This window comes from Ursus maritimus, unplaced genomic scaffold (genome assembly GCF_017311325.1).
Source record: "Ursus maritimus isolate PB19 unplaced genomic scaffold, ASM1731132v1 scaffold_5, whole genome shotgun sequence".
In the NCBI taxonomy this organism is placed as follows: Eukaryota; Metazoa; Chordata; class Mammalia; order Carnivora; family Ursidae; genus Ursus; species Ursus maritimus.
The window spans coordinates 61,361,929-61,387,360 of NW_024426663.1; the positions used below are offsets into that span (position 1 = coordinate 61,361,929).

At 37.8% G+C, this 25,432-nt stretch overlaps 2 protein-coding genes across 11 annotated transcripts in view; one reads left to right on the plus strand and one right to left on the minus strand.

Moving 5' to 3' along the window:
• Positions 1-25,432, minus strand: part of CDC42SE2 (CDC42 small effector 2) — a 111,183-nt gene that overhangs the window by 55,980 nt on the left and 29,771 nt on the right. For 5 of the 10 annotated variants that reach the window (XM_040622501.1, XM_040622504.1, XM_040622499.1 and 2 more), the window contains one exon: positions 18,232-18,399. The exons of 1 other annotated variant lie outside the window; for it this stretch is intronic. The gene's annotated coding sequence lies outside the window, so the exon portion shown is untranslated. Of the gene's footprint in view, positions 1-15,039; positions 15,093-18,231; positions 18,400-25,432 lie in introns of all 10 variants that reach the window. 4 more of the 10 variants (XM_040622505.1, XM_008698975.2, XM_040622503.1 and 1 more) reach the window with 2 other exon arrangements.
• LOC121100758 (plakophilin-4-like) lies at positions 12,074-12,814 on the plus strand. The gene has a single exon (XM_040622498.1). The coding sequence runs from the start codon at positions 12,342-12,344 to the stop codon at positions 12,735-12,737; it is 396 nt and encodes a 131-aa protein (XP_040478432.1). The 5' UTR covers positions 12,074-12,341; the 3' UTR covers positions 12,738-12,814.

Below are 25,432 nucleotides of genomic sequence, written 5' to 3' on the forward strand. Positions count from 1 at the left end.
TATATGCACAAAAATGCTTTATTCCAATACTTCTTATGACAGGAGGAAAAACCCCAGACACAACCTAAATGTTGGTAATAATTAAATTACGGTTTAATGACAAATTCTATGGCACTGTCAGTGTTAAGAAAAGAATATGTTTACAAATTTTATTGTTTGAGGGCACCTCGAGTCCAACAGCCACAAGAAATTTACATTAAAACTACTGTGAGCATTTATTTCTTAAATTACTAAAACTTAAAAACTTGTTTTTAAAAATCTGACGAACTTGGAACATTGTACTTTCAATATTTTACCAAGAATGGGCCAACAACAATTACTTTTTAGATATACTCCACAGAAATATTAGCTTCCCAGAGCCTAGGGTATTTTTATACTAAAGGACAATATAACGCAGCTACTCCTATTGAGTAAGCAGCTTATGACAGCTTTTTGACTTACTAAATGGTAAAATATAGTATGGAAAATTTCAACGTCCACTATGCCAAAGAAAGGCCTGTTCTTATTTCTACTAAGTGCTTTATATTTTTATCAGCTTTCATTAGCTCAGCTCCACATGAGACCATTGCCTGCCTTGATTTCTGGAATCCTGCCCCAATTCTTTTCTCCTAGTCTGTGTTGCCAGGGTTGCAGCTGCACTACCAATTCTTATTAAAATGTAAGTCTTTGAAATGCACGTCTATGGAAAGGGATATAAAGGATTTCATTATCTTTTCTCAAAACCCACAGTGAGGATTAAACCCCCACCCTTCCCAAGCCATACTACCACTCAGCACCCTTCTTTACCAACTCACACACCAAATACAGTAAATCCAACTGCTCAGTTTAAATATTTAAATGAAGTCATAAACTGCACAGTAGTGAAACTTAAAGTCTAGCAAAAATTATTTTAAATGACTTCTAATACTTACAACGTAATTATAGGTTATAGCTAGATATTCACACAATGATGCATTACTTTTAAATACTACTACTAAATACTTCTAAAGAATAAATACTTGCAAGATAGAATAGGTGATTCTGTGATGATAATGCCAGAATGATGATTTCAGAAACTTCAAGTCAGGAAAAGAAAACTGCAATTAATTTACTTAAAATGGAAAATATTTTACCAGGTATTAATCTTGTTTGGAGTCCCACACTGGGCTCCCTGCTCAGTGGGGAGTCTGCTCCTCCCTCACCCTCTGCCCCTCCCCCGGCCTGTGCTTTCTCTGGCTCACTCTCTCTCTCAAATAAATAATGCCCCTTAAGTTTTCTTGGAGGAGAAAAAAAAAAATTGAAAGACAATTCATACCCCTTTTCCACTTTTCACTACGACCCCATGTACTTCTGTTCTCTGGATAAAATCCTTCAACATTGCTTGACCTTGCTCTTAAAAGACAACTTATGACTGGATTCATCTTGTGAGAAGAATTAACACAAAACTGTCAAGACTATGAAGGTAAAACTTTTCAATTAAAAGTAAACACAGGGGCAGCTGGTGGCTCAGTCAGTTAAGTCTGCCTTCAGCTCAGGTCATGATCCCAGAGTCCTGGGATCAAGTCCCACATTAGTGGGGAGTTGCTCCTCCCTCTCCCTCTGCCCCTCCCCTGGCTTGTACTCTCTCTCAAATAAATAAAATCTTAAAAAAAAAAAAAAAAAAAAAAGAATAAAAGTAAAAAGAGGTCAAATACTATGTTGCAAAGTGAAAATGACAATTTTTATTAAATCACAGTGTTTTTAATGCTGGTACACAGTTGGAATTCTCACAACATGTAGAACCTTAGAATTTCAACTATGTAAGTGAAAATAAAGTTGGCAAAATTCTTTGGGGTAAATTTAGCCTAGACTGTTCCTGGGTCATTCAATCATGGTTAAATAGAAGGAAAAAACAGGGGAGGCTCAGTAAAGGGAACTACCCCTTTAAGATTTGATTATACAACACACACCTCAAGTTACAACAACAAAGCATTCTGAGAAAAAGTTTTAAAAAGTAACTACTTGTTACATTTTAGGCGATCAAACTGAAATCATTAGGTTAAATGTACCTGATAAACTTTTTTAAATATACAAGAAATATATGATTATAATGTTTGTTAAAAGCATGTACTGGGATCACCTCACATCCATTACAATGGCTAGTAACCAAAAAAGAAAAGAAAAAAACAGACAATAAGTGTTGGTGAGAATGTGAATAAATCAGAACTCGTGTGTTGTTGGTAAAACTAAAATGGTGCAACTCTAACAGTAAACAATATGACGACTCCTCAAAAACTGAAAAATACCACCACCAAATGACCCAGCAATCTCACTTTTGGGTATCTCTTTAAAAGGGCTGAAAGCAGAGTCTCCAAGATTATTTACACACTTGTGTTCAAAGCAGTACTATTTACAATAGCCAAAAGGTGGAAGGAACCCAAATGTCCATCAGCCAATCAATATGTAAACAAAATGTGATATATACACATGATGGAATACTATTCAGTCTTAAAAAGGCAGGAAATCCTGTCACATGCTACATGGATGAACCTTGAGGACATTATGCTAACCGAAATATGCCAGTCACAAAGAGACAAATACCATATGATTCCACTTATATGAGTAATTCTACTTATATCTGCAGTACTCAAATTCATAGAAACAAAGTAAAATGATGGTACCAGGGGCTGGCAAGAGAAAGTAAAAAGAAGTTTTTGTTTAAAGGGTATGAGTTTCATTTCTGCAGGATGAAAAAGTTACGAAGATCTGTTCACAACAATGTGAATATATTACTAACTACACTTTAACAAATGCTTAAGATGGTAATTTTTATGTTATGTGTTTTATACCACAATAAAAAAACCTTTCTAATGTAATTGAAGTGGGTCTCACCCTTAGGGATTCTTTTTTTAATTAACATCCCTTTTATTTTTTTTAATTTTTTTTTAGATTTTATTTATTTAAGAGACAGAGCACAAGCAGGGGGAGCAGCAGAGGGAGAGGGAGAAGCAGACTCCCCGCTGAGCAAGGAGCCCAATGTGGGGCCAATCCCAGGACCCTGGGATCACGACCTGCGCAGAAGGCAGACGTATAACTAACTGTGCCACCCAGGCGCCCCTCATCCTTATGGATTCTGATGAGCTGATAAAGATGAAAATTAAGATAAATATGTTTTGTTCCTCAGTACTACATATTAATGTGTGTGTGTGTTTCTTTTTGGTAAGATATGTAATACACCAATATATTACCATGGTGTAAAACTCAAAAGATGCAAGAGTAAATAAATCATGAATAGTAAATTTTCTCACCATTATCCCTAGCCGCCCAGTTCTCCTCTACAGACATAGCCACTGGTATTAGCTTCCTGTGCAGCCTTTCAGAGATAGACTGTACACACAGAAGAATGCACGTGTACATTTTTTCCTTTTTAAAATATTTTCATGTGATTGCACATATTATCTGGCACCTTGCTTTTTCACTTAATACTTTATCTTCGAAATCAGGAAGTATTAGTAACTTAAAAAACTGCCTCCCTCAATTTATAACGGCTGTATTTTATCATATGAGTATAACCAGTCTCCAACAGATGGAAAGTTGAATTGTTTCTAATCGTTTACTTTTACAAACATGATGCACAAAATAATCTTGTATATTCACGCATGTAAAGTATGGTGGAGTGAACCCAAAACCTACATGAATTATCTGTGGGATAAAGTCTAAGATGTTTCTGAAAGTGGCTGATCAAAGAGTTTACAGATTTAAATTTTGGTAGGCATTTTAAATTTTCACAAATATTTTCCAAATTTCCTAACAGAATATACCAAGCTGCACACCCACTAACAAATGCATTAGAGTATCTGTATTTCCAATTTTTGAAAAAAATCTTGAAAAAAAAATGCCTAACTCCAATAAATAAAAATGAGAAAAAAATGTGTTTTCTTCCTCTGAAGGTAAGGATCTTTTTTGGCGGGGGGGGAGGGGGGACCAGTCCCCGGCTATAATACTGCAATTAAAAAAAAAAAACAAAAAACACCTTTTCTCTGCTGATCTGAAATGCACTTTTATTATATTCTACTTCCCTATGAATTTGGAACAATTTATATTCTGTACTACTGGCTTTCTCATATACAGAATCACTATGTTTTCATCACTACTATTTTTTTCATCACTACAGTTTTATGGGTTTTTTTTAAAGACTTATTTATTTTAAATAAAGAGAAGAGTGAGTGAGCAGGAGGAGGGGCAGAGGGAGAGAAAATCCCAAGCAGATTCCCTGCTCAGCAAGGAGTCCAACACTGGGTTTGATCCCACAGCCAGGAGTTCATGATCTGAACAGAAACCAAGAGTCACTGAGCCACCCAGGCACCTTCATCTTTATTGTTTTAGAATCTATTTTTAATATATGAGAGAACTAGTTCCTTTTCTTTTGAAACTTTTCTGGGTAATCTTATTTTTTGCCTTTTAAATTTTTGATTCACCTAGCCTAATTCTTTAAAACTTTTCTGATATTTTTATTGGTATCATGTTGTATTACAAATTCAAAGTGAACAGTATTTTTCAGATACTGAATTCTAATGATGAGTCCCTATCTCTTTTGAGGCTAAGGTGATTCTATTACAGGTGATCTACTTTGTGAGAAATAAAATTGTGTGTCCAACTGAAAAACCGTACTGGTTAAGGGACAAGGAGAGCCATTTCACAGTGTAGCTGTATCTAGAAGGGAAACTAAAGCCTTTATGCTTCATCTCAATACAGATTTGTCATTGTTCATGAGACAAAAAGAAGTTCTTCCCAGAGGCAGAAACTGTTCTCCAAATCACTTTCTGTGGCCCTAGTGTAGAGAACTACAGCTGAAATAAGTGGTTCAGAATTCCATCCATTACAAAGAACTTAAAATGAATGGCTTACTATACGCTTAGAGCAACAGAATGAAGCGGCACCCTGAATCTGAGGGAAAAAACCAAAATTAACGGTGGGACCTAGAAGGATGTTTATCCAACCCCCTACTCCCAACTCATTTAAAAGACAAGCATTTCAATAGGTAAGTACAGAGAATCGCATACAACTAAAAACCTATGTGTTCAAGTATGTAGATGAAAGGAATGGACTCCAAAACTCCTATTAAGTGACACGCAGAACTTCACCCCAGGAAAAGCACCCATCCTCACCACGGCCAGCTCAGCCTTGGCAGGCACATCTAGGTCCTAGGCCTCTATCACAGTTTCAAGTTTCTCTGCCCAGAAATCCAGTCGAAATCTATACTTTTTTACCCTAATAGCTTTATTAATAACAGCAACACAGTCATGATTTTTAACAAATTACTTCAACTGGCCTTGACAGTAATATTTTCCTTTTGGGTGGATAATCTTCTAACTCTGGGAAAATACAGAAATTGATATAGAAATGATGAAGTCAACCAAAATCTACAGTATTAATATTTTAGTGCTACTACATATATCTGTAATAATTTATGATATTTTATGTTCTATTTATTAAGATAGTTAAAAGACAAGAAAATTTGATATGCTAAATTTATGAGTTTAATTTATTGGACATTTAAAAATTATTTAAGTTTTGGGGTGCCTGGGTGGCTCAAAGTGTCCAGCTCTTGGTTTTGGCTCAGGTCATGATCTCGGGGGTACTGAGATGGAGTCCCAAGTCAGGCTTGGTGCTCAGCCTGGAGTTTGTGTGTCCCTCTCCCTCTGCTCCTCCCCCAGCTCTTTCACTCTCTTCTCTCTCTCAAATAAACAAAATCTTGAAAGAAAGAAAGAAAGAAAGAAAGAAAGAAAGAAAGAAAGAAAGAAAGAAAGAAAGATTAAAGTTTTAAGAAGATTTGTTTACTGGTACATCAGTCTTGTAAACTGCTTGAAATATATGAGGGAACCAGAAAAATGTAACTTAGAATATTTAGGAATGCATGAAAGTGTTAGCCAACATTTAAAGAGTAAAATTTACTCTTCCTTATCTGCCATTAAAACCCAATGACAAGGGATGCTTGGGTGGCTTAGTTGGTTGAGTGTCAGACTCTTCAGATCAGGTCATAATCTCATGGGTCATGGGATTGAGCCCTAATGTGGGTCTCTGTGCTCAACGGGGAGCCTGCTTGAAGATTCTCTCCTTCTTCCCCTGCCCCCCCTCACATGCACTCTTGCGTGTGCTCTCTCTCAAATAAATCTAAAAAAACAAACAAACAAACAAAAACGGTAACAAGACCATAGCAATCAGACAACAGAAAGAAATAAAAGGCATCCAAATTGACAAAGAAGTAAAACTTCCACTATTTGCAAATGATATGATACTATATACAGAAAACCCTACAGGGGTGCTTAGGTGGCTCAGTCAATTAAGCCTCCAACTCTTGATTTCGGCTCATATCCTTATCTCACTCAGGGTTGTGAGATCAAGCCCCCCGTCAGGCTCCATGCTCAGTGGAGAGCCGGCTTGGGGTTCTCTCTCTCCCTTAAACTTAGCCAAAGAAGTGAAAAGATATTCCATGCTTATGGACTGGAAGAACAAATACTGTTAAAATGTCTTTCTAATTACCCAAAGCAATCTACATATTTAATGCAATCCCTATCAAAATAGCAATAGCATTTTTCACCAAACTAGAACTAAAAATCCTAAAATTTATATGGAACCACCAAAGACCCTAAATAGCCAAAGCAATCTTGAAAAACAAAACTGGAGGTATCACAATTCCAGACTTCAAGTAATATTACAAACCTATAGTAATCCAAACACTATGGTCCTGGTACAAAAACAGACACAAAGATCAATGGAACAGAGCAGAATGCCCATAAAGAAACCCGTAATTTTTTTTTTTTTTTTTTTAGATTTTATTTATTGTCAGAGAGAGAGAGAGAACACAAACAGGGGGAGCACCAGGCAGAGGGAGATGCAGGCTCCCTACTGAGTAGGGAGCCCAATGTAGGACTCCATCCCAGGACCCTGGGATCATGACTTGTGCCAAAGGCAGACACTTAACCAACTGAGCCACCCAGGCATCCTGAAACCTGTAATTACATGGTCAATTAGTCTTCAATAAAGGAGGCAAGAATAGCAATGGGAAAAAGTCTCTTCAATAAACAGTGCTGGGAAAATTGGACAGCTACATGCAAAAGAATGAAACTGTACCATTTTCTTATATCATACACAAAAATAAACTCAAAATGGATTAAGAACCTAAATTAGATACGTGAAACCATAAAAATCCTACACGAGAGCACAGGCAGTACTTTCTCTTGACATCAGCCACAAAAGCATCTTTTTAGGTATGTCCTAAGGAAAGGGAAACAAAGGCTAAAATACACCACTGGGACCACATCAAAATAAAAAGCTTCTGCACAGCAAAAGAAACAACCAACAAAACTAAAACACAACCTACTGAATAGGAGAAGACATCTGCAAATGACCTATCCAATAAAGAGTCAGTATCCAAAATACAAAAAGAACTTATACAACTCAACTCCAAATAAACAAAATAATTCAATGTAAAAAAGGGCAGAAGACATGAACAGACACTTCTGTGAAGAAGACATACAAATGGCCAAAGGACATATGAAAAGATGTTCAAAATCATTCATCATCAGGGAAATGCAAATCAGAACTAAAAAGAGATTTTACCTCACACCTGTCAGAATGGCTAAAAACAAAAAGACAAGAAGCAACAAGGGTAGACCAGGATGTGGAGAAAAAGGAATCTTCACGCACTGTTAGCTGCACTGCAAACCGGTACAGCTAATGTGAAAGACAGCACAGAGGTTCCTCAGAAAATTAAAAACTGAGTACCCTATGATCCAGTAATCACACTAGAATACACCACCACTAATTCAAAGCAATATATACAGCCCTATTTTATTGCAGCATTATTTATAATAGACAAACTATGGGAGCAGTCCAAATATCTACCAATAGATGAATGGATAAAGAAGAGGTGGTGTGTATATATAAAATGGAATATTACTCAGCCATAAAAGAGAGTAAAATCTTGCCATTTTTAATGACATGGATGGAGCTAGAGAGTATAATACTAAAAGAAATAAGCCAGAGAAAGACAAATATGATCTCACTCATATATGTAATTTAAGAAACAAAACAAACGAGCAAAGAAAAAAAAAAAGAGAGGAAAATCAAACCAAAACACAGACTATGAACTATAGAAAACAAAGGGTTACCAGAGGGGAGGCAGGTGGGGAGGGTGGGTGAAATAGGTGAAGAGGATTAAGAGTACACGTATCTTAATGAGCACTGAGAGATGTATAGAAGTGTTGAATCACTATACTGTACATCTAAAACTAAAGTAACACTGTATGTTAACTACACTGTAATTAAAATAAATTAAAATACCCAACGACAATACACATAGCACTCAACTTGCGAGAGTTCTGTGGATCGACCATTTTTAAAGAAAACTACAAAAAAAGATGACCATGGGAATATGGTCTTGAGTGGAAAATTTCTATATCCACCCTAACATCAACACATTTCCTTTAATTAGTATCATTTCCTCTAAGTATTTTTTCAGTGAATATGTACATTAAAAGCATTCACAAATATTATCAGATGCTAATAATAAATGAAAATAGGTTTCTTGCATGGGACTACTTTTCAAAGAAGAAATGGCTTCTTTTATAAAAGCATGTCTTATATCCACATAGCACAAAACAAGCAGAGCATTTTCTCATGCTGCCCAGAAAACACTCTGTAATCAAAACCATAAAAGGGCTGCTTTTATGATTTCTTCACGGAAATCATGGCCCTTACAGTGAAAACATACAGCAACAGCTACAATAAATTCCAGCTGCTGTGGTAAGGATTATTATACTATGGTTAGCTGCTGAATGGGCCCAACACTGAGCCACCAGTTCTATTTACTTAAGCAAAGCATAGCCCCTCAAATGGCAATTATTTCCAGATACTTAAACCAAAGTATCTAGGAATTTAATATCAGTTTCATTTCCTTAAACTGTAACACTATTATCAGACTTCCAAAAATATTTTCCAGCTACAGAAACAGATATTTTGGATCACACTGAAAAAACTAAAGAGCTAATACCAATTATTCCATTCCCTAAAAATCTCCAAAATTACTTCTTTCAAAATTTAGCAGGAGAAACTCTGAACCATTCAGGGGCAATATCTGAATGGAGCAATCCCATTCTACCTCCTTAATAATTTTCTTTGATATACACTTCCTCAATCTCTCACATTTGGTGAATGAATTATTCATCACGTGTGTGTGTGTGTGTGTGAGAGAGAGAGAGAGAGAGAGAGAGAGAGGAAGAGTGGCAAAATGCAAGCGGGGGGGATACCTAAACCCACCACAGAGCTTCGAAAAGACTGGTACCCACAGCAAGATGCTATCAAGTCAGGGAATTTGGTAGATCTGAAATCAGCCACATGACCACAAAACCAAAAAACTACAACAATAATAAATATGTATTTTCTGGTTTTTTTCCATCTCTAAAACTGACGTAATAATTTCCTATCATTAGCCAAAACAAAGGCTTATGAAGATGCTTCACTATCAGGTAATTATAAAAATTAACTTATTCAACATATATTCACCGAGCTGCTACTACATGTTAGCCCACCACAAAAAAAATAGAAAAATACAAAGATAAATATAACTCAGTAAGTTATAAAGTATAATAAACATATTTTTAAATGTATAAAAATGAATATACTGAAGAGGTAAAAGATGTATGTACAGACTATGAGAGATTAGAAGTGAAGTGCGGTATGGGGTGCCTGGGTAGCTCAGCTGGTCAAGTGTCTGCCTTCAGCTGAGGTCAAGATCTTAGGGTCCTGCGCATCAAGCTTCCCGCTCAGCAGGGAGTCTCATTCTCCCTCTTCATCTGCCCCTCCCCCTGCTCATGCTCTCTCTCTCTCTCTCAAATAAAATCTTAAAAAATAAATGAAGTGTGGTATAAGTAGGTAGAAGTAACAGAAAGTTAGTTTGTAGCAATTTTACAGAGCAACAAATAAGACTTTTTTTTTAAGATTTTATTTATTTATTTATTTGACAGAGAGAAAGAGACAGCCAGCTAGAGAGGGAACACAAGCAGGGGGAGTGGGAGAGGAAGCCCCAGGCTCCCAGCGGAGCAGGGAGCCCGATGCAGGGCTCGATCACAGGACTCTGGGATCATGTCCTGAGCCGAAGGCAGATGCTTAATGACTAAGCCACCCAGGCGCCCCAACAAATAAGACTTCAAAATCTGGCTTACAAAGATGTCCAAATAGGATTTTTTTAAAGTTTGGTTTTTTTTTTAAGATTTTATTTATTTGAGATCATGACCTGAGCCGAAGGCAGATGCTTCACTGACTGAGCCACCAGGTGCCCAGGATTTTTAAAAACTCTTAAGAAAACAGAATCCTTAAGACTCTTAAGAAAATACAATCCCTTGTATATTTCATTTATAAAGAATACTAAAAGTCTGGCTTCATGCTCAGAGGTGAAATAATATCAATGTTCCAATCAATGGTAAGCATTTAGCGAAACATCAGACGCATTAATTAATAAGACAGATGCTCACTGTAATCACAACGTTCCACAAGTTCTAGCCAATGTAACCAGTAAGTGAACTAATATAAAATTTGAAACGGATAAGCAAAACTTAAAATTATGTTTAGTTACAAACAGACTATATTCCCAGAGAAGTTAAGTGAATCAATTGCAAGACTATTAGAAATACTAACTGAATTTGCTAGGTTGGCTGATTAAACTTAAAGAATAATCATCTTACTAATGTTAACAATAAACAGAAGAATTTAAGCAGTACAGCAGCATGAAGAGACAATGCAACAGAGGTGAAGCATGTGGATATCACAGCCAAACAGAGAGTATAATCTCAACTCTATCACTTCCCAGCTACATCAAAATCCATAAAATCACCTAATGTCTCTAAGTTTTCTCAAGTATAAAAATGAGTCCTTGTCAATGCTGGCCGCGGAGATGACACCACGGACACAGGGCAGAGGGGAAAGTTAGCCACCACAGTGGGAGAGCTAGTTCAGGGGAGGGAGTATGTGCGGGAGGGAGGGTCGGGCAGCCCTGCATTCACTTTTTAAATTTTTTCAGTACCGCAGCTGCAACCCCTCGGTGCAGACGGACTCTTTCCCAGAGTGACAACAGCCACTGCCTAACCTGGAAGGAGGAATGTCCACTCTTGAGCAGGTCTCATTGGTGGAGGAGGGGCAAGCACAGAAAGGAAGCTGCCTCCACTGGCCCAGGCATGAAATCAGACAGTCACCACTATTCTAGCTTTCCTGAAGGAGCAGCTCAATTGAGAAGACATTTCCTTGGAGATCAACAGATGTGCTAAATACTGGTATAAAGGAACATGGAGTTTCGGACACTGTCCATCCCAACAATGATGTCATCAGGACAGCATCAGCATAAGGGACCCTCTATTCACCAGCATAGACATCTCTCCATGAAAGATCATTGGGTAACTCAAGAAGTTCAACACAAGTGAATTCTTATTCCAAGAGTGGATACCAGGCAGCAAGGAGTTTCCATAACAGCTAGAATTTGAGTAAGACAGACAACAGACCATAGCATTCGTTCATAGGATCAACTAATAACCACTTGGTGAGAAACTCAAGAGCTGAAGGACAAACACTAGTTCAGCCATCAGTGATGAATCAGGCCATAAGAAGAGTTACTTCAGATCCATCTAGAGCGGTCTTTCTTTTGTTATCAGGAGGCATGTCTCCTTCAAAGGGGTTACAGCAAACCTCTCTGGAGAGTTGATTTGGCTGTCAGTGAGTGACTCCCAACCACTGAACCCCAGTGCATATTCCTTCACCCCATTACCTGCTCAGCGGACAGCCTCTCCATACTCTGCATACAGACTTGCTTCCCCAGTAGTTGTACATCGGGCTGGATCTGTCACCTCCCAGCAGACTTCAATCCCAACAGATCAACCTCTCAGTACCCTCAGTACCAAACCACCACCGAAGTAGGGTCCCCACTGATACTGATGGGAGGCACAGACTCAAGTAGCTTCCCATCCCAAGGCCAAGTGGCGGTCATTGTTCCCCAAACACTCACAGATGACCATCGCACCACAGCATCTGTGACCTTCACTGTAAAGGACTGTTCATGACATGGAACAACTTGGACAGCAGCAGTATGCCATTTACAAAGAGTATGGTTCCACTTTGGTCAGACGGCCTGAAAGGCTTACAGTTCCTACGCTACTCAGTACTGGTAAAGATCTTCGTTCAGCTGTCTCCCAACCTGCCCATCACTCCTATATTGGAGGGGAAGACCTATTACAGCCCAATGTTATTGCTGACCAAACCACGGACCTGTGCAACTCCAAAGATCATAGGCAGTGCTGTATTGCACAGGTACAGGTGTTGGAAACGTGCAAAGGATGTCCAGCCAGCAAAGCACCCTTACATACCAAAGAAATAATTATGCTCTGAACACAAGAGCTACCTGCATGGAGCCCTACAGGCCAATACGGCACCGAGTGCAGGAGAGCAATGGTAACAGGCTTCAGCATGCAACACCAGCTGATGCTGGCACCACAAGATCCCCATCAATAGACGGTACTCAGAAAGACCCCAGGGAGTTTGCCTGGCATGACCCCAAGCTGCCTGAAGTCATTCACATGCTGCAGCCCCCTTCCCATCAGCTGAGGCAAATGCGGCGGCCTACCTACAACACCTGTGCTTTGGCAACAACAAAGTACAGATGGAGGTGTACAGGTAAGGAAGAATCAAGCATCTTTCTGGACGAGTTTTGTAAGTCTGGAGGAATGCTGTGATGCCCTCCAAAACCTTGTTTTTGGCAAGTCTACAGATGAAAATAAAATAATAAAAAAATGTTGGTAGGATACCTGCCTTGTTCCAACTGATCAGAAAATCTGATGCAGAAGTAAAGGAATTTGTTACAGGAGTTCTTTGGAATTTATCTCCATGTGATGTTATAAAGACGATGACCAATCAAGATGTTCTTTCAACCTTAACAAACACTGTCAATGTTCCAGTTATTCTGGATGGAAGAACTCTTATTTTCATGATCACAAAATTAAATTTCAGACTTCACTTGCTCTGCCTAATGGTTGCCAGCTCCACAGGGGAGGAAGTGAAGAAGGAAATACGAGCCTGTGAGGTGCTAGTAAATGCACTTTTGCATGGGATCCACACGTGTGTGAACGTATGTGATTACAACGCCAAGACTGTGGTGAATTGCATTTGCACCCCATGGAACCTGTCCAGTCAGTTGCAACTGGAGGCCTCTCAGGTCTGGCTGGCCGGGGCTAAATTAACTAGATGCCTTACCAGGAAAAGAATCTCCCAGCAAGGAGTTGGAGCCGGCTGTCAAGGGGTGAAAAAAACCAGACGGACACAAGAGGATCAATAGGATGGAGTTGGTCAGATCCCAAGACTGCCAAAGTCCTCCCAAGGGGCTGAGATGCTGAGGCATCCATTAGTGGTAAAACCTTATCTGACTCTTCTACCAGAGAGTTTCATGCCAGCTACCTTGGAAGGCCCTACTGATCTCTCCAGAGCCTCCTTGCTGGAAACTGGTTTGCAGAGTACATCCAGGTGACCATCCACAAAGACAAAGGGGTCCCCATCCTTGTAGGACTTCTGAGAGCAGATAATGACAGATGCTCCACCTGAAGCAACTGTTTTGAGGGATACGGTGCTAGATGTTTGGAACAAGAAGTTCACAGGTAAATACACCATGAAAGACCTGGCCAACCAGCCTCCCAGTAGTACTGGCCCCATGTACTGTCTGATGAGACCATGAAAGCCATCTGCTGCGCTCCGCATGAGGTTACCAGCAAAAACATGGAGAACAAAGTCCTGGCCAACTCAGGAGGGATACAGAAGGTAGTACACATAACCAAGGGCAGAGGAAACAGATCATTGCTGAAAGTGGCAAAGGCAGCAGCCCAGGTCTTGAATACATTATGGCAATCAGGACCTCCCAAAGCATTTCTAAAAAGGATGGGTGCAATCAAAACTATTTTGTTGTACCTTTATTTCACGTTAGAGACCAATTCGCATCCTTCTTTGTCTACCACTGACCAATAGATGTCACCCATCATTCATCGGCTACATCTCCTCCTCACAAGCACGGTTAGGAATCAGAAACCCTTGCTCTGAATACGATATGACCACCTATGTAATACCACCTATGGGGTATTACAATAACCAAAAGAAAACCAAACATAAAGGTTTGTATTCTGGCTCCACCAAATCTTCACCAACTTACGTTAGTTTCTACTCCTCACCAACAAGAAAACAAAACAGACGGCTACCGCACCAACAGCTGTACTGTAGTCAAAATGATTCCAACAGAAAGAACCCTGACATACACAGATGTATTTGCTGTCTCTTTACAGCTATAAAGATCCTTATTTTGATGACGGAGTTCACTTCCCAGTGATAACTAATTACTCAACACAGTATGGACTGAAATCAACCACAAATTATATAAGCTTTTATTCCACAAAACGACCTTCTTATAGAGCAGAACAGTACCCAGGGTGCCCAGACTTGTGGGTTGTAGAACTCTCTATCTAATCTTGTTTTGAACGAAAAGAAAAACCCACCTTGCTGATTTGCTGATGAAACGTGCAAGTATGGAATGTATGAGTGAAGAGCATTTTTTTTTCTTTTCTGAAGAATTATCAGTGACGTGAGGAACCTTTGGATGAGAAGACTTTGATATTCTAAGCTCTACTTAGATGTCAGGTGTAATTACTTGTAGATTCTGTAGTCTTGTAAAGGTGCACGCAATGCAATAAAGAAGTTTAAGAAATGGGTGAAATGAGATGGGAGATGTGTAGGTGAAATCAAAGGAAAGGGGATTTTTTAAATGTTAAGAAAGTTATGTTCTCATAGTTTGAACAGAAAAAGAAATGAAATGAATGTCCCTCGTGTTTTATTGCTATTACTAAAAAAATTGTTGAATAGGATAATGTAGAAAAGTATACAGAGTATGTCATTTAGCAGTTCAACTCATGTAAGGAATTTGTATGATTCATAAGAGAAACCACCTTGTCTCTTCCTTAAGTAAAAAAGAGATATTAATAGTGTGTGCACTGTATTTACCTTTCTAAAATCCGAAGAATTCTGAAACCCCCAGTATATCCAGCCTCAAGATTCTGAATAAGGCAAACAAACAAACAAAAAATCTGAATAAGGGATTGAGGACTGCACATTTTTCTAATGCTCTATTAGGAAAAAATGAACAATAATTTTATATACACACACACACACACACACACACATATATATAAATATTAAAGATTGCCAATTCCGGGTTCCCCACAATTGTTTTAGCAGCTTCAGAGGTAGCAAGGGTTCAGTAGGAGTCTCCAACAGAGAGCTAATCACAAGAGATGATGGGTACTCCTTCTACAACCCTAACCTTGTTTAGTAAGAGATTGTTAATCGCAGTTAATAACCTTATTACACACTAGTAGGATTACTCACATCATGTCAGCCTATTCCAGTTAACAATAAACTACTTAGCAATGGTATGGACTGTGTATTTATTTACCACCTTAACTCTTCTACTTAATACCTGAATCCTTGTAATCAATCAATGAACGGCTTTATCTGCCACCTCACACACCTGAGAATGGACTGCATTATCAAAGACTTAACTTGCCTAATTCACAATTCAAGTTTTATTAAGTCCTTTGAGTTACCATTATATAGTTTAGAATGGGTGATGATAAAGGATGCATCAGTTAAGATGTTTTCATATACATGAAACATAAAAGCCAAAGCCAACTGGATTAAACTGGAACTTAATGGCTCCTGTAAACTAATAATGTCTAGAGATAAACTATCTTCAAGAAAGACTGGATCTAGTGGTCAGGGCATGATTTTTCTCTGTTCTACTCCTTCAGTGTTTGCTTCTTACTCCACTGGTTTTCTTTTATGGCCAGAAGGTCACTGCCAGAAGTTTAATGACCATACATTTATTTCTGTTGAAATTCAGCCAAAAAATATAAGTGCCTTTAACCCAGAAATTCCTAACAAATATCCTAAGATCATTCTGATTCATCTAGCTTAGATCACATGCCTGCTGTGATTGCCTTGGGTGAAGGCACATGTTTCATTCTGACAAACTCTTGGGAATATTTATGAAATAAAGTACATTAAAGTTGACCTTAGTGATTTCGACTTAATATTACTTAATGGTATTACTGAATTGACAGGTTAAACATATCATACAACTTTTACTACCTTCTTAAAAAAGTTATCCCCCCGAATCTTAATAACAACCCATCAAGGAAAAAAAAAATTAACTCTTCCCTGAATGAAAATCACATTTTCAAGGGTTCAAAATGTATTACAAAATTACCCACAGGCTTTATGACTTTCCTTTTTAACACAACAGAAACCACATCATACATTTTCTCAAAGCAAAGAGGTTTACATCAGACATTTTCAAGATTACAACAGTAAAATTTAAGTAGTGAAGAGTACATGAATATCTTGAGTTAGGGGAAAAAAGTGTTTTTGTTTCATAGAGCCTTAAAATAGAAGCAACTAAATAATCCATCCTGTAACTCAAGACTCCTCTCATAAGGTACTAGATTCACCATGAAACCTACTGCCACCCACATGGACAAACAATTAGCTCCTAAGAACAGAGCAGAGATGTACACCTTAAAGGGAAGCCTTTTTGTGAATGTGCATTTCAAAGCCAAATACTAATTATTTTTGAAATACTATGTTTCTTACTTTTTATGTCCCTTATTCCTATAATTAGCAGGGACAACAGAACGTAAACTATCCTGTTTTTATAACAGAGAAGATAGGGAAATTTATTACACTGAAAACCAGTACTCAAATATATAGGAAAAGATCTGATATTGACAGTAAAGTTGAAGAAAAACAAACAGCAAAATACAAGCACCATTTTTTTAAAGTAGAACTAACCACTTCAATATGTGTTACACAATAATCATCTTAAAAGCCGAACTTCATTTATAATCCTGCAAAAAAGTAGTGTGGTTAAAGAAAAGGATTGGAATTAGAAGAAAATCTCTGTAGGGGCGCCTGGGTGGCTTAGTCAGTTGGTTTTGGCTCACATCATGAGCGGGGAGTCTACCTGAGATGCTCTTCCTCCCTCCCTGCCCTTCCCCTAGCTCGCACGCTTTGCTCTCTCTGAAATAAATAAAACAAGGAAGGACGGAAGGAAGGCGGAAGAGAAGGAAGGAAGGAAGGAAGGAAGGAAGGAAGGAAGGAAGGAAGGAAAGAAGGAAGGGAGGAAATCTCTGTAATTGTTCAATTCTGTAGAACGGTTTTTCAAATACTCGACTGTTCAAACAATTCAATTCAGTAAATATGCACTCATGGCTTTATTGAGAAGACCGTACTGGTATTAGACACAGGAGGGATATAAACATAGCCCTTAACTTCACGAAGTTTACAATGTGCTTCAAAAGCAACATACACAAAGGAGCATTACCGGACAGCACAAGACATGAGAAATAAATACATGAAACACTAAAGACAGTGTGTAATCAGGAAGAGGAGAATCAAATAAGAGGATTTCTATAAGTAACAGAAAACCTTACGGGCAAAACTGCTTAACTTTCAGGAAATTTATTATCTCACATAACAAGGAATCCACAGTTAGGGTGATTCTACGTATATCACATGGAGCTCCAGTTCTGCCTCTCTGCCGTTCTCTTGCCTCTGCCTTCCTTTACATAAGGGCATCACTTTCAGGCTAGTAGCAAAATGGCTACAGCAGTTCCAGATGTCTCATCCAGAGAAAACCACTTCTAGGGGGAAGAGGGATCAACTCTCCTTCTCTCTCAAAACCAAGAAAACCTTTCTCAGAATCCTCTTACAGACTTTCCTTCTACTACTCAGTGGCCAAAACTGGATCTATTCCTAAAATGATTCCAAAAGCAAGCACACCTACCATTAACCAAGATTAGAGCGGATGCTGTTAATTATCACGACCATCATTTTACTGTTAGCTGAGTATTTCAAGAAGACAGGCCTCAGAAGATTGTATAATTAGGCAAAGAAATAAAAGAGAAAAATACAATGGCAAAGGAAAGGAGGAGTCTAACTTAATAAAAAAGTCAAACTGCAATCATACACTAAATACGCTGTTAGGGACAAAGAACTTTCCTAAACTGCAATGTTGTCGTTCTCTGTAATACAAAAATTAACTTACAATTCAACAGAGAGTAAATGCTAACAATGGAGGAGGAGGAGGTCTCTTTTTATGAAAAGGATTTAGTTATCAGAGGGGACAGTCAGACTCACCACTCCTTGTCAACGGAGTCACCCATTTAGCTATCTCTGAGTTGAGAACATTCCATATTATGCATACAGATGACTGCAGACTCACTGTCAACAGAAGTTGTTCCTTGAACGTTTCTTCTCATTTGGGTTCCAGGTTTCAGTCAAACGTCCACAAACTCGCAACTGGCCCTATGTGCAAACGAAAGCATGCAATTAGGAGGCAAAAAGCTAAAGGGAACCTCTTCCCCCACCTATAATTAATTGATCCATAAGAAAACTGAACTTAAATACCAGATTCAATAAGCCCCATGTTCAAACTAAGCAACTTGCATTTCAAAGACTGTAGTGGGCCTATTACATGGTTACCACCCTTTCACATCATATAAATTCATTGTTGTGTCCACAGTATACCAGGTACAACTCTTAGCAAAATCTGCCCACTGGGTAGAATCCAGACCCAAATAAGGCTGACCTACACAGCATGTTAAAGGACAGCTGCTTACATTTATAAATCAGAAGACGACTCAACATGACTATCAAGATTGCTGACCTCTCTTAAAAAAAAAAAAAGGTCTAGCAATAATGGGCCCACTTTCCCACATGGTAACAATCTGTTGGAGCTGATTAGCAGCTAATCCTTTGGATGGGTCACAGGCTTTGCAGTTGCCTGCAGATGTCATCACTCTCTCATAACACAACTCAGTTATCTCTCTGGATCCTGTTGGCATCTGACTTTGCAAACTCTGCTATATTTTTATAATAGCTTACAGGGAACATTTATTACTGTCAAAGCCAAGCATGTTTTTCTGCCTTGACAATACAATATAGTATAGGGCTAATAACATTGGTTTTGGAATCAGCAGGCTCTAGGTTTGAGTTCTAATTCTGCATATAACTAGCTGTGTGACCTCGGACCTATTTTTAACCTAAGACAGAGTCTTCATTTACAAGCCTCCAAATGAACATATAATCACTTAACACATCCAACAAACAAGAGACCTAAAATCTACTATGTCCAAGCTGAACTGATAATCCCAAATTCATTGCTTCCTCAGTCTCTGGCATCTCAGTAACCTGCACTGTGATTCACATGCATAAATCTCAAACTTCGAAGTTATTATCATATACTTTCCTTCATTCTCCCAAAACCAAAGTACTTGATTCTCTAAAATATGTTATTTGAACGAATTCTCAGAATCCCATAAAAACAAATAACAATTCCTCCTTCAGAATCAATTACTTTCCTGAAATTACCTACAAATTCAACTATTTACGTAATGGTAGTCTGAAGTTTTAAGGTTCCATATTATGAGGAATATTAATATTTCATTTTAAAAAATGAAGACGGGGGTGCCTGGCTGGCTCAGTAGGTAGAGCATGTGACTCTTGATCTCGGGTTTGTAGGTTCGGGCCCCACGCTGGGTGTAGAGATTACTTTAAAAAATGGTGTGCCTGCGTGGCTCAGTTGATTAAGTATCTGACTCGATTTCAGCTCAGGTCATGATCTCAGGGTTGTGAGATCAAGCCCTGCATGGGGCTCTGTGCTCAGCGGGGAGTCTGCTTGAGATTCTTTCTCTCTGCCTCTCCACCTGCTTTCTCTCTAATAAGTAATCTTTTTTTTAAAAAATGAAGACAAAATACTGGGGATAATACCAATCACTCCTTGCAAGATACTGATTTTGTAAGCTTACATGAGTATTCCAATCTAAACAATGAACTAGGATGCTATGCTTCATCTGAAAACAAAATTAAGAAAAGAGATGGCTAGAAGTTAAAAATCAACTGTTTCTATAGAACAACTGCTCAAAGAACAATCAGAAAATCCACCTTTGGAAGTAGTACCACTGGAAAAAATGAACTACAAATTATCAAATGATGTGTAAAGATTACAAATAAATGTAGAGATACGCTATGTTCAAAGATTCACTGATCAGTCAATTCTCTCCAATTTGAGCAAAAGATTCCATGCATTTCTAATCAAAATCCCAGCAGTTTTTGTAGAAATTGAGCAGCTGATTCTAAAATTCACATGGAAATGCACGAGTTAGAATGGCCAAAACAACTTCAAAGATCATTAATACTGGAAGCCATATACTACCCAACTTCAAGATTTGTTATGGAACTGCAAATATCAAGACAGAGTGGTACTGAAGAGAGACAAATAGATCAATAAAACAAAACTGACAGCCCAGAAATAAACCTACATATATACGGTCAAATGATTTTCTGCAAAGGCAGTTCAGTGGGGAAAGGAACAAATGAAGCTGGAATGACTGGATGTCCATACCTTGTACCACATATAAAAATTAACTCAAAATGATTGATCACAGGCATAAAGGTAAAACCTAAAACTATCAAATTCCAAGAAGAAAACATGGTAGAAATTTTTTGTGGTCTTAACTTAGGCAAAAATTTCTTAGATAAAACACAAAAGTATGATATGTAAAAGACAAAAGTGACAAATAGGACTTCATTAAAATTACTATATTGTGCTATCTGCAAGACATTTAACAAAATGAAAGACAACCCACATGCTAAAAAAAAATATAGATGCAAATCTCATTATCTGAAACTAGACTTGTATCCAGAAAGAATACAAGAAAGAATGCTCAAAACTCATTAAGAAAACCCAGTTTTAAAAAGGAGCAAATGATCTTAACATACTTACCAATGATGTGCACACAGCAGATAAGCACATGAAAATACACCTTAACATCATCATTCATTAGGAAAATACAAATGTTGGCAAGGATATGGACCAAGTAGAACTAACATGTGCTGTTGATGAGAATGTGAAATGGTAAAACCACTTTAGAATACAGTTGGGCAGTTTCTTAAAAAAATTAAACACACACTTAACATAAACCCAGCTATTCCACTCCTAGGTACTGCCTAACAGAAATGAAAGTCTATGTCCACAAAAGACTGTTTTTAGCCCCTTTATTTTTAATACCTAAAACTGGAAAACAACCCAATTATCAAGAGGTGGAGCGATACACTAACTATGGTAAAGCCATTCAATATACTACTTGTAAGAAAAATAATGATTATACACTATTTAACATCTATGTATCTCAAAATAATTAAGAAGCCACAACAAGAGTACATTTTGTAGAATCCATATACACAAAACTCTAGATCTCTAGAGTTGAAAGCAATTCAGTTGATTGTCTGGGAATAGAGGATGGTGGACAACAAGGCCTACAAATAGCTGAAAAACAAACTTTTGGAGGTGCCAGATATTTTCATTATCTTGAATACTGCGATAATTTTACAGGTATAAAAACTTCAAAATTTATTAAACTGACCAGTTAAATATATGCAGTTAATTTTAAGTTTAAAAGAAATTCATTGCTGATTAATAACTGATAGCAAAACTGATTAATATGAAAGGCAAGACACTTTCAATGCATTAACTATGAAAATCATGGCCACTATCTTTATTTCTGGAAAATAATTCCATTGAAAAGTATATTATCTCAATGCTAAAGATCAAAACCAGAATTACCAATCACAAAAAAAGCATATGCCAAAAACTGCACTCTAGCTAACCCCATATAATTTGTCATGGGCAAAAAGAAATTTTAGTGGATTTCATTATTACTCATTCAATTGCAGTGCACAAAGTACACCAGACTTTCATTACATTTGGTAGGAATTAGATTAAAAAAAAAATTCACTGTCAACCAAAAACATTTTAATAATTTTATTAGCATTCATCTCAGTATCACTACTATAATGTATTTCATATGCTGCTTAGAATTAATGAAGACATCATGAAATCAGATCCATTCTAATTGTTAACTGCTGGCATGGCTTGGTGCTTTTTACACCTTATTAAATGGCACCTCTATTCCCATCTACCTGTTATTTATACTGATAACAGAGCAGATTACATTATTTCTTCAGCTGCATTTAATCATTAATTTTAATTTAGGTAATACCAAAAGCGTGTAAGCCCATCTCTATCCAGAGGTATCTATTCTCCAAGTTATCAGCCTTCAGTTCCATCACACTGCTATGAAAAAAAGGGCTTCATCTTTAGAGAAATTAGTTAAGAGCGGTACTTTAGAATACTTTTAGGGCAGTCACAGAGAAAAATTATGCTAGTTCGGCATCAGCACAAATGGCACAACTAGAATGACTGAGCAGAGGCTCTATTTTCCACATATCAGAACATCTTTCTGAGTCACTGCTGCCTCCAAGGGAACATCCTGCCTTGGGACACCTATCATCAGCAGTCAGGATATTACTGGCAGCGATTCGAAAATACCAGATAGCTGATCTAGACCAACTTTATGATTCCTTGCAACCCTCAGATGCTCTTATGAATTTAAAAATAAAAATCTATTTTTAAGTGCCCAAATCCACTGCAATTCAAAAGTCTTAGGTTTAAGCTGATCAAACTACAAGAAGCTAAAGCCCTAAGTCTTACAGTAACATTTTTGTTTAAGTTTCCACTTTTCCTCAATGAATAAAAGGCTTATATTATCAGGCCTTGACCCTATTTGATTATTCTAACACTGAAAGAAAAATATGTACTAAGTATGTGTTCCATCTCCTTGTTCATTTATTGTCAAATGCCAATTCTTTCTTCCCAAAGAAATACAGATCTGGCAAGAACAAAAAAGATCTATGAGAAATCTGTTCAGTTTCTTCCTTTTACACACTCAGAAAGCTAAAGAAATTTGCCCCCAAATTCTTAACATACTATAATACCTATCAGCACTGCAATAAATCACTACCATTTATTTCCCCCCATAAGTACACTGTAAAGAAAGGCATATAACCATTCAGTTACACAGTTTAAGTGAAAAGTTATCTGGGCAATAATATCCCAGCCAGTGGTGATACTATTAAAGACATTTGCCTCTTGCTACTGTTCGCTGGTGCTGTTAACATTCCTGGACCCTAAAAGCGTAGGATGTGGTAGGGTTAAATTATAGAAATGGATACAAGTGACGGTATATACATGAGTAGCTGTGAATGAGGCAAAACTTTTACATAAGGAGAATGAATGTATTTCTAACTACCAGAGTTTCAAAACTGGTGGAAAAGGCCTTCATAAAAGGACAGAAAAGGGGGGATGAAATCATACAGATGGACGACCAGTGGGAATGCAAAGTTGCACAACCATTTTGGAAACACTGTGGAAACTTTCTTATATAGGTATACATAAGCTTACCACGCACCAAAACAAACCCATTCCCCAGAGAAATGAAAACAGGTCCATACACAGAATTTGGACTACAGGAGGCAGTAGAGGAGAGCAATTAAGAAAACAGGCTCTGGAGTCAAAATGACATGCCGAGTATGAATTCTGGCTCTGCCACTGGCTCTGCCACTCACTAAATGTGTTCAGTTTAGACAAGTTACTCACCAAGCCTCGATCTCCTAAACTATAAAAAGGAAATAATTCATAAGGCTATCATGAGGTTTAAATTATGTTAATACATGCAAAATGCCTAGAACGTAGTCTGGCACAAAGTAGGTCTTCAGATAAATGGCTATTAGAAGGGGAATGGGATTTACTACATGATGTAACATAATGAGAGTAATTTTCTGAGCAAGTGAAAGGGAATTTTTAAATACAGATGCACACCCACAGCCACTGCAGTAAATGTAGTGTTTAAGAGTTTACTTGGATTTTGTTTGTCGCTTCATTGTTTCCAAGTCTGACTGCCATGGAGAACTGTAGGAAAACTTCCCTGAGATTTGGTTTCATCAACTATAAGTAAAAACAACAGCCACTTACCGCAGAGGATTATTTTAAGAATGTAATTAACATGTATAAAGTGCTTAGTTAGTACAGCGCTTGGCACATGGTAGCTAAAACAGATACTATTTTCTTACATTATATTGAAATATTATTAGCACATTATAACTACAGTGACCATTTGTTCTTACTTGCTAATGACAGCCCCAGTTTATTCAAGTTTTCACAATGTAATTACTTAGAAGTCATTCCCCTATCTCAATATGTCCCAGTTTAGATAAAAAATTTTCTAAATAGGTCCTAGTTTAGATGATAAGTTATATGACTGCCCTAATTCATAACTGAAATACTTTCAGGATTTTACATCTATTTAGTTCATCTTCTCAAATGTTCTCTTATCTCTTTTTAATGACATTACCTCTTTGCTCTCCAACTCACCATCCCCATTTTACACACACACACACACACACACACACACACACACACACACACACACAGAGTCTCTGGCTCTCACTGTCCTTCTCTCTTTATCCAGGTGCTTGGTAACCTCAATGATCAAATCCAGGGTCTCTCTGTTGCCCCATACTCAACAATGTCATGTTTCCAAGCCTAATCTTTCTCAAATTCCCATCTGTCCCTTTAGTCTGAATTTCAGAAAAAAACCTACTGACCTAAAAATATCACCACCACCAATTAATATTCTACCTGTCTTTAGGGATATCTACTTTTTAACAGGTAACTGCTTGAGAAACAATGCCTTACCCCAAAGCAGAGAATCTCCAATAACATGAATTTGAGACACAGAGACTACGGGTGATATTTTAAGAATCATCTTCACTCCGCCAATCAAACAATTTTGGTGGGTTTCTACTAAATAAATAAATTGGAGCAACCCTCATTTCTTTCTTTTTTTCCTGGTTCCCAAATAATCCCATCAAACACACCAAAGGTGTTTAGCTCAAATATAATAAGGTCAGAGTTCTTTAAGAGTTTTGGCCTGTGCCCTCCTCTTTCACTGTACAGATGCTCTAAATTATTTCAGATCACTCTCCTTAGTTCAATTACCACATGCATACTGATGACAGCCAAATCTACTTTCCCAGCAAAGCTCTATCTAAACCCCAAAGTTCTCCAGCCTAGATGTCTTTCAGTTCAACCTCACATAACCAAATGCATATAGTACACCCCACCTGCATGTGCTATCTTTGTCTCCAGCTTAACTGAACCCCACTTCTTCCCCACCACTCCTCTATTCAATCCCAAATGATTTTTTTAAAGGTTTTATTTATTTGAGAGAGAGAAGAGAGCACACAAGCAGGGGGAGCAGTAGGCAAAGGGAGAAGCAGGCTCACTGCTTAGCAGGAAGCCCGATGTGGGATCATGACACAAGCCAGGCAGAAGGCTGATGTTTAACCGACTGAACCACCCAGGCGCCCCCTCCCCCATTCAAATGATTTTCATTGAATTCTGTCATCTACCCAGTTTCTCAAACCAAATCCTTGACTC

Bases quoted from the DNA above. Each gene is read 5' to 3' on its own strand.
- LOC121100758 (XM_040622498.1), top strand. From the start codon at position 12,342: ATGTCCAGCCAGCAAAGCACCCTTACATACCAAAGAAATAATTATGCT.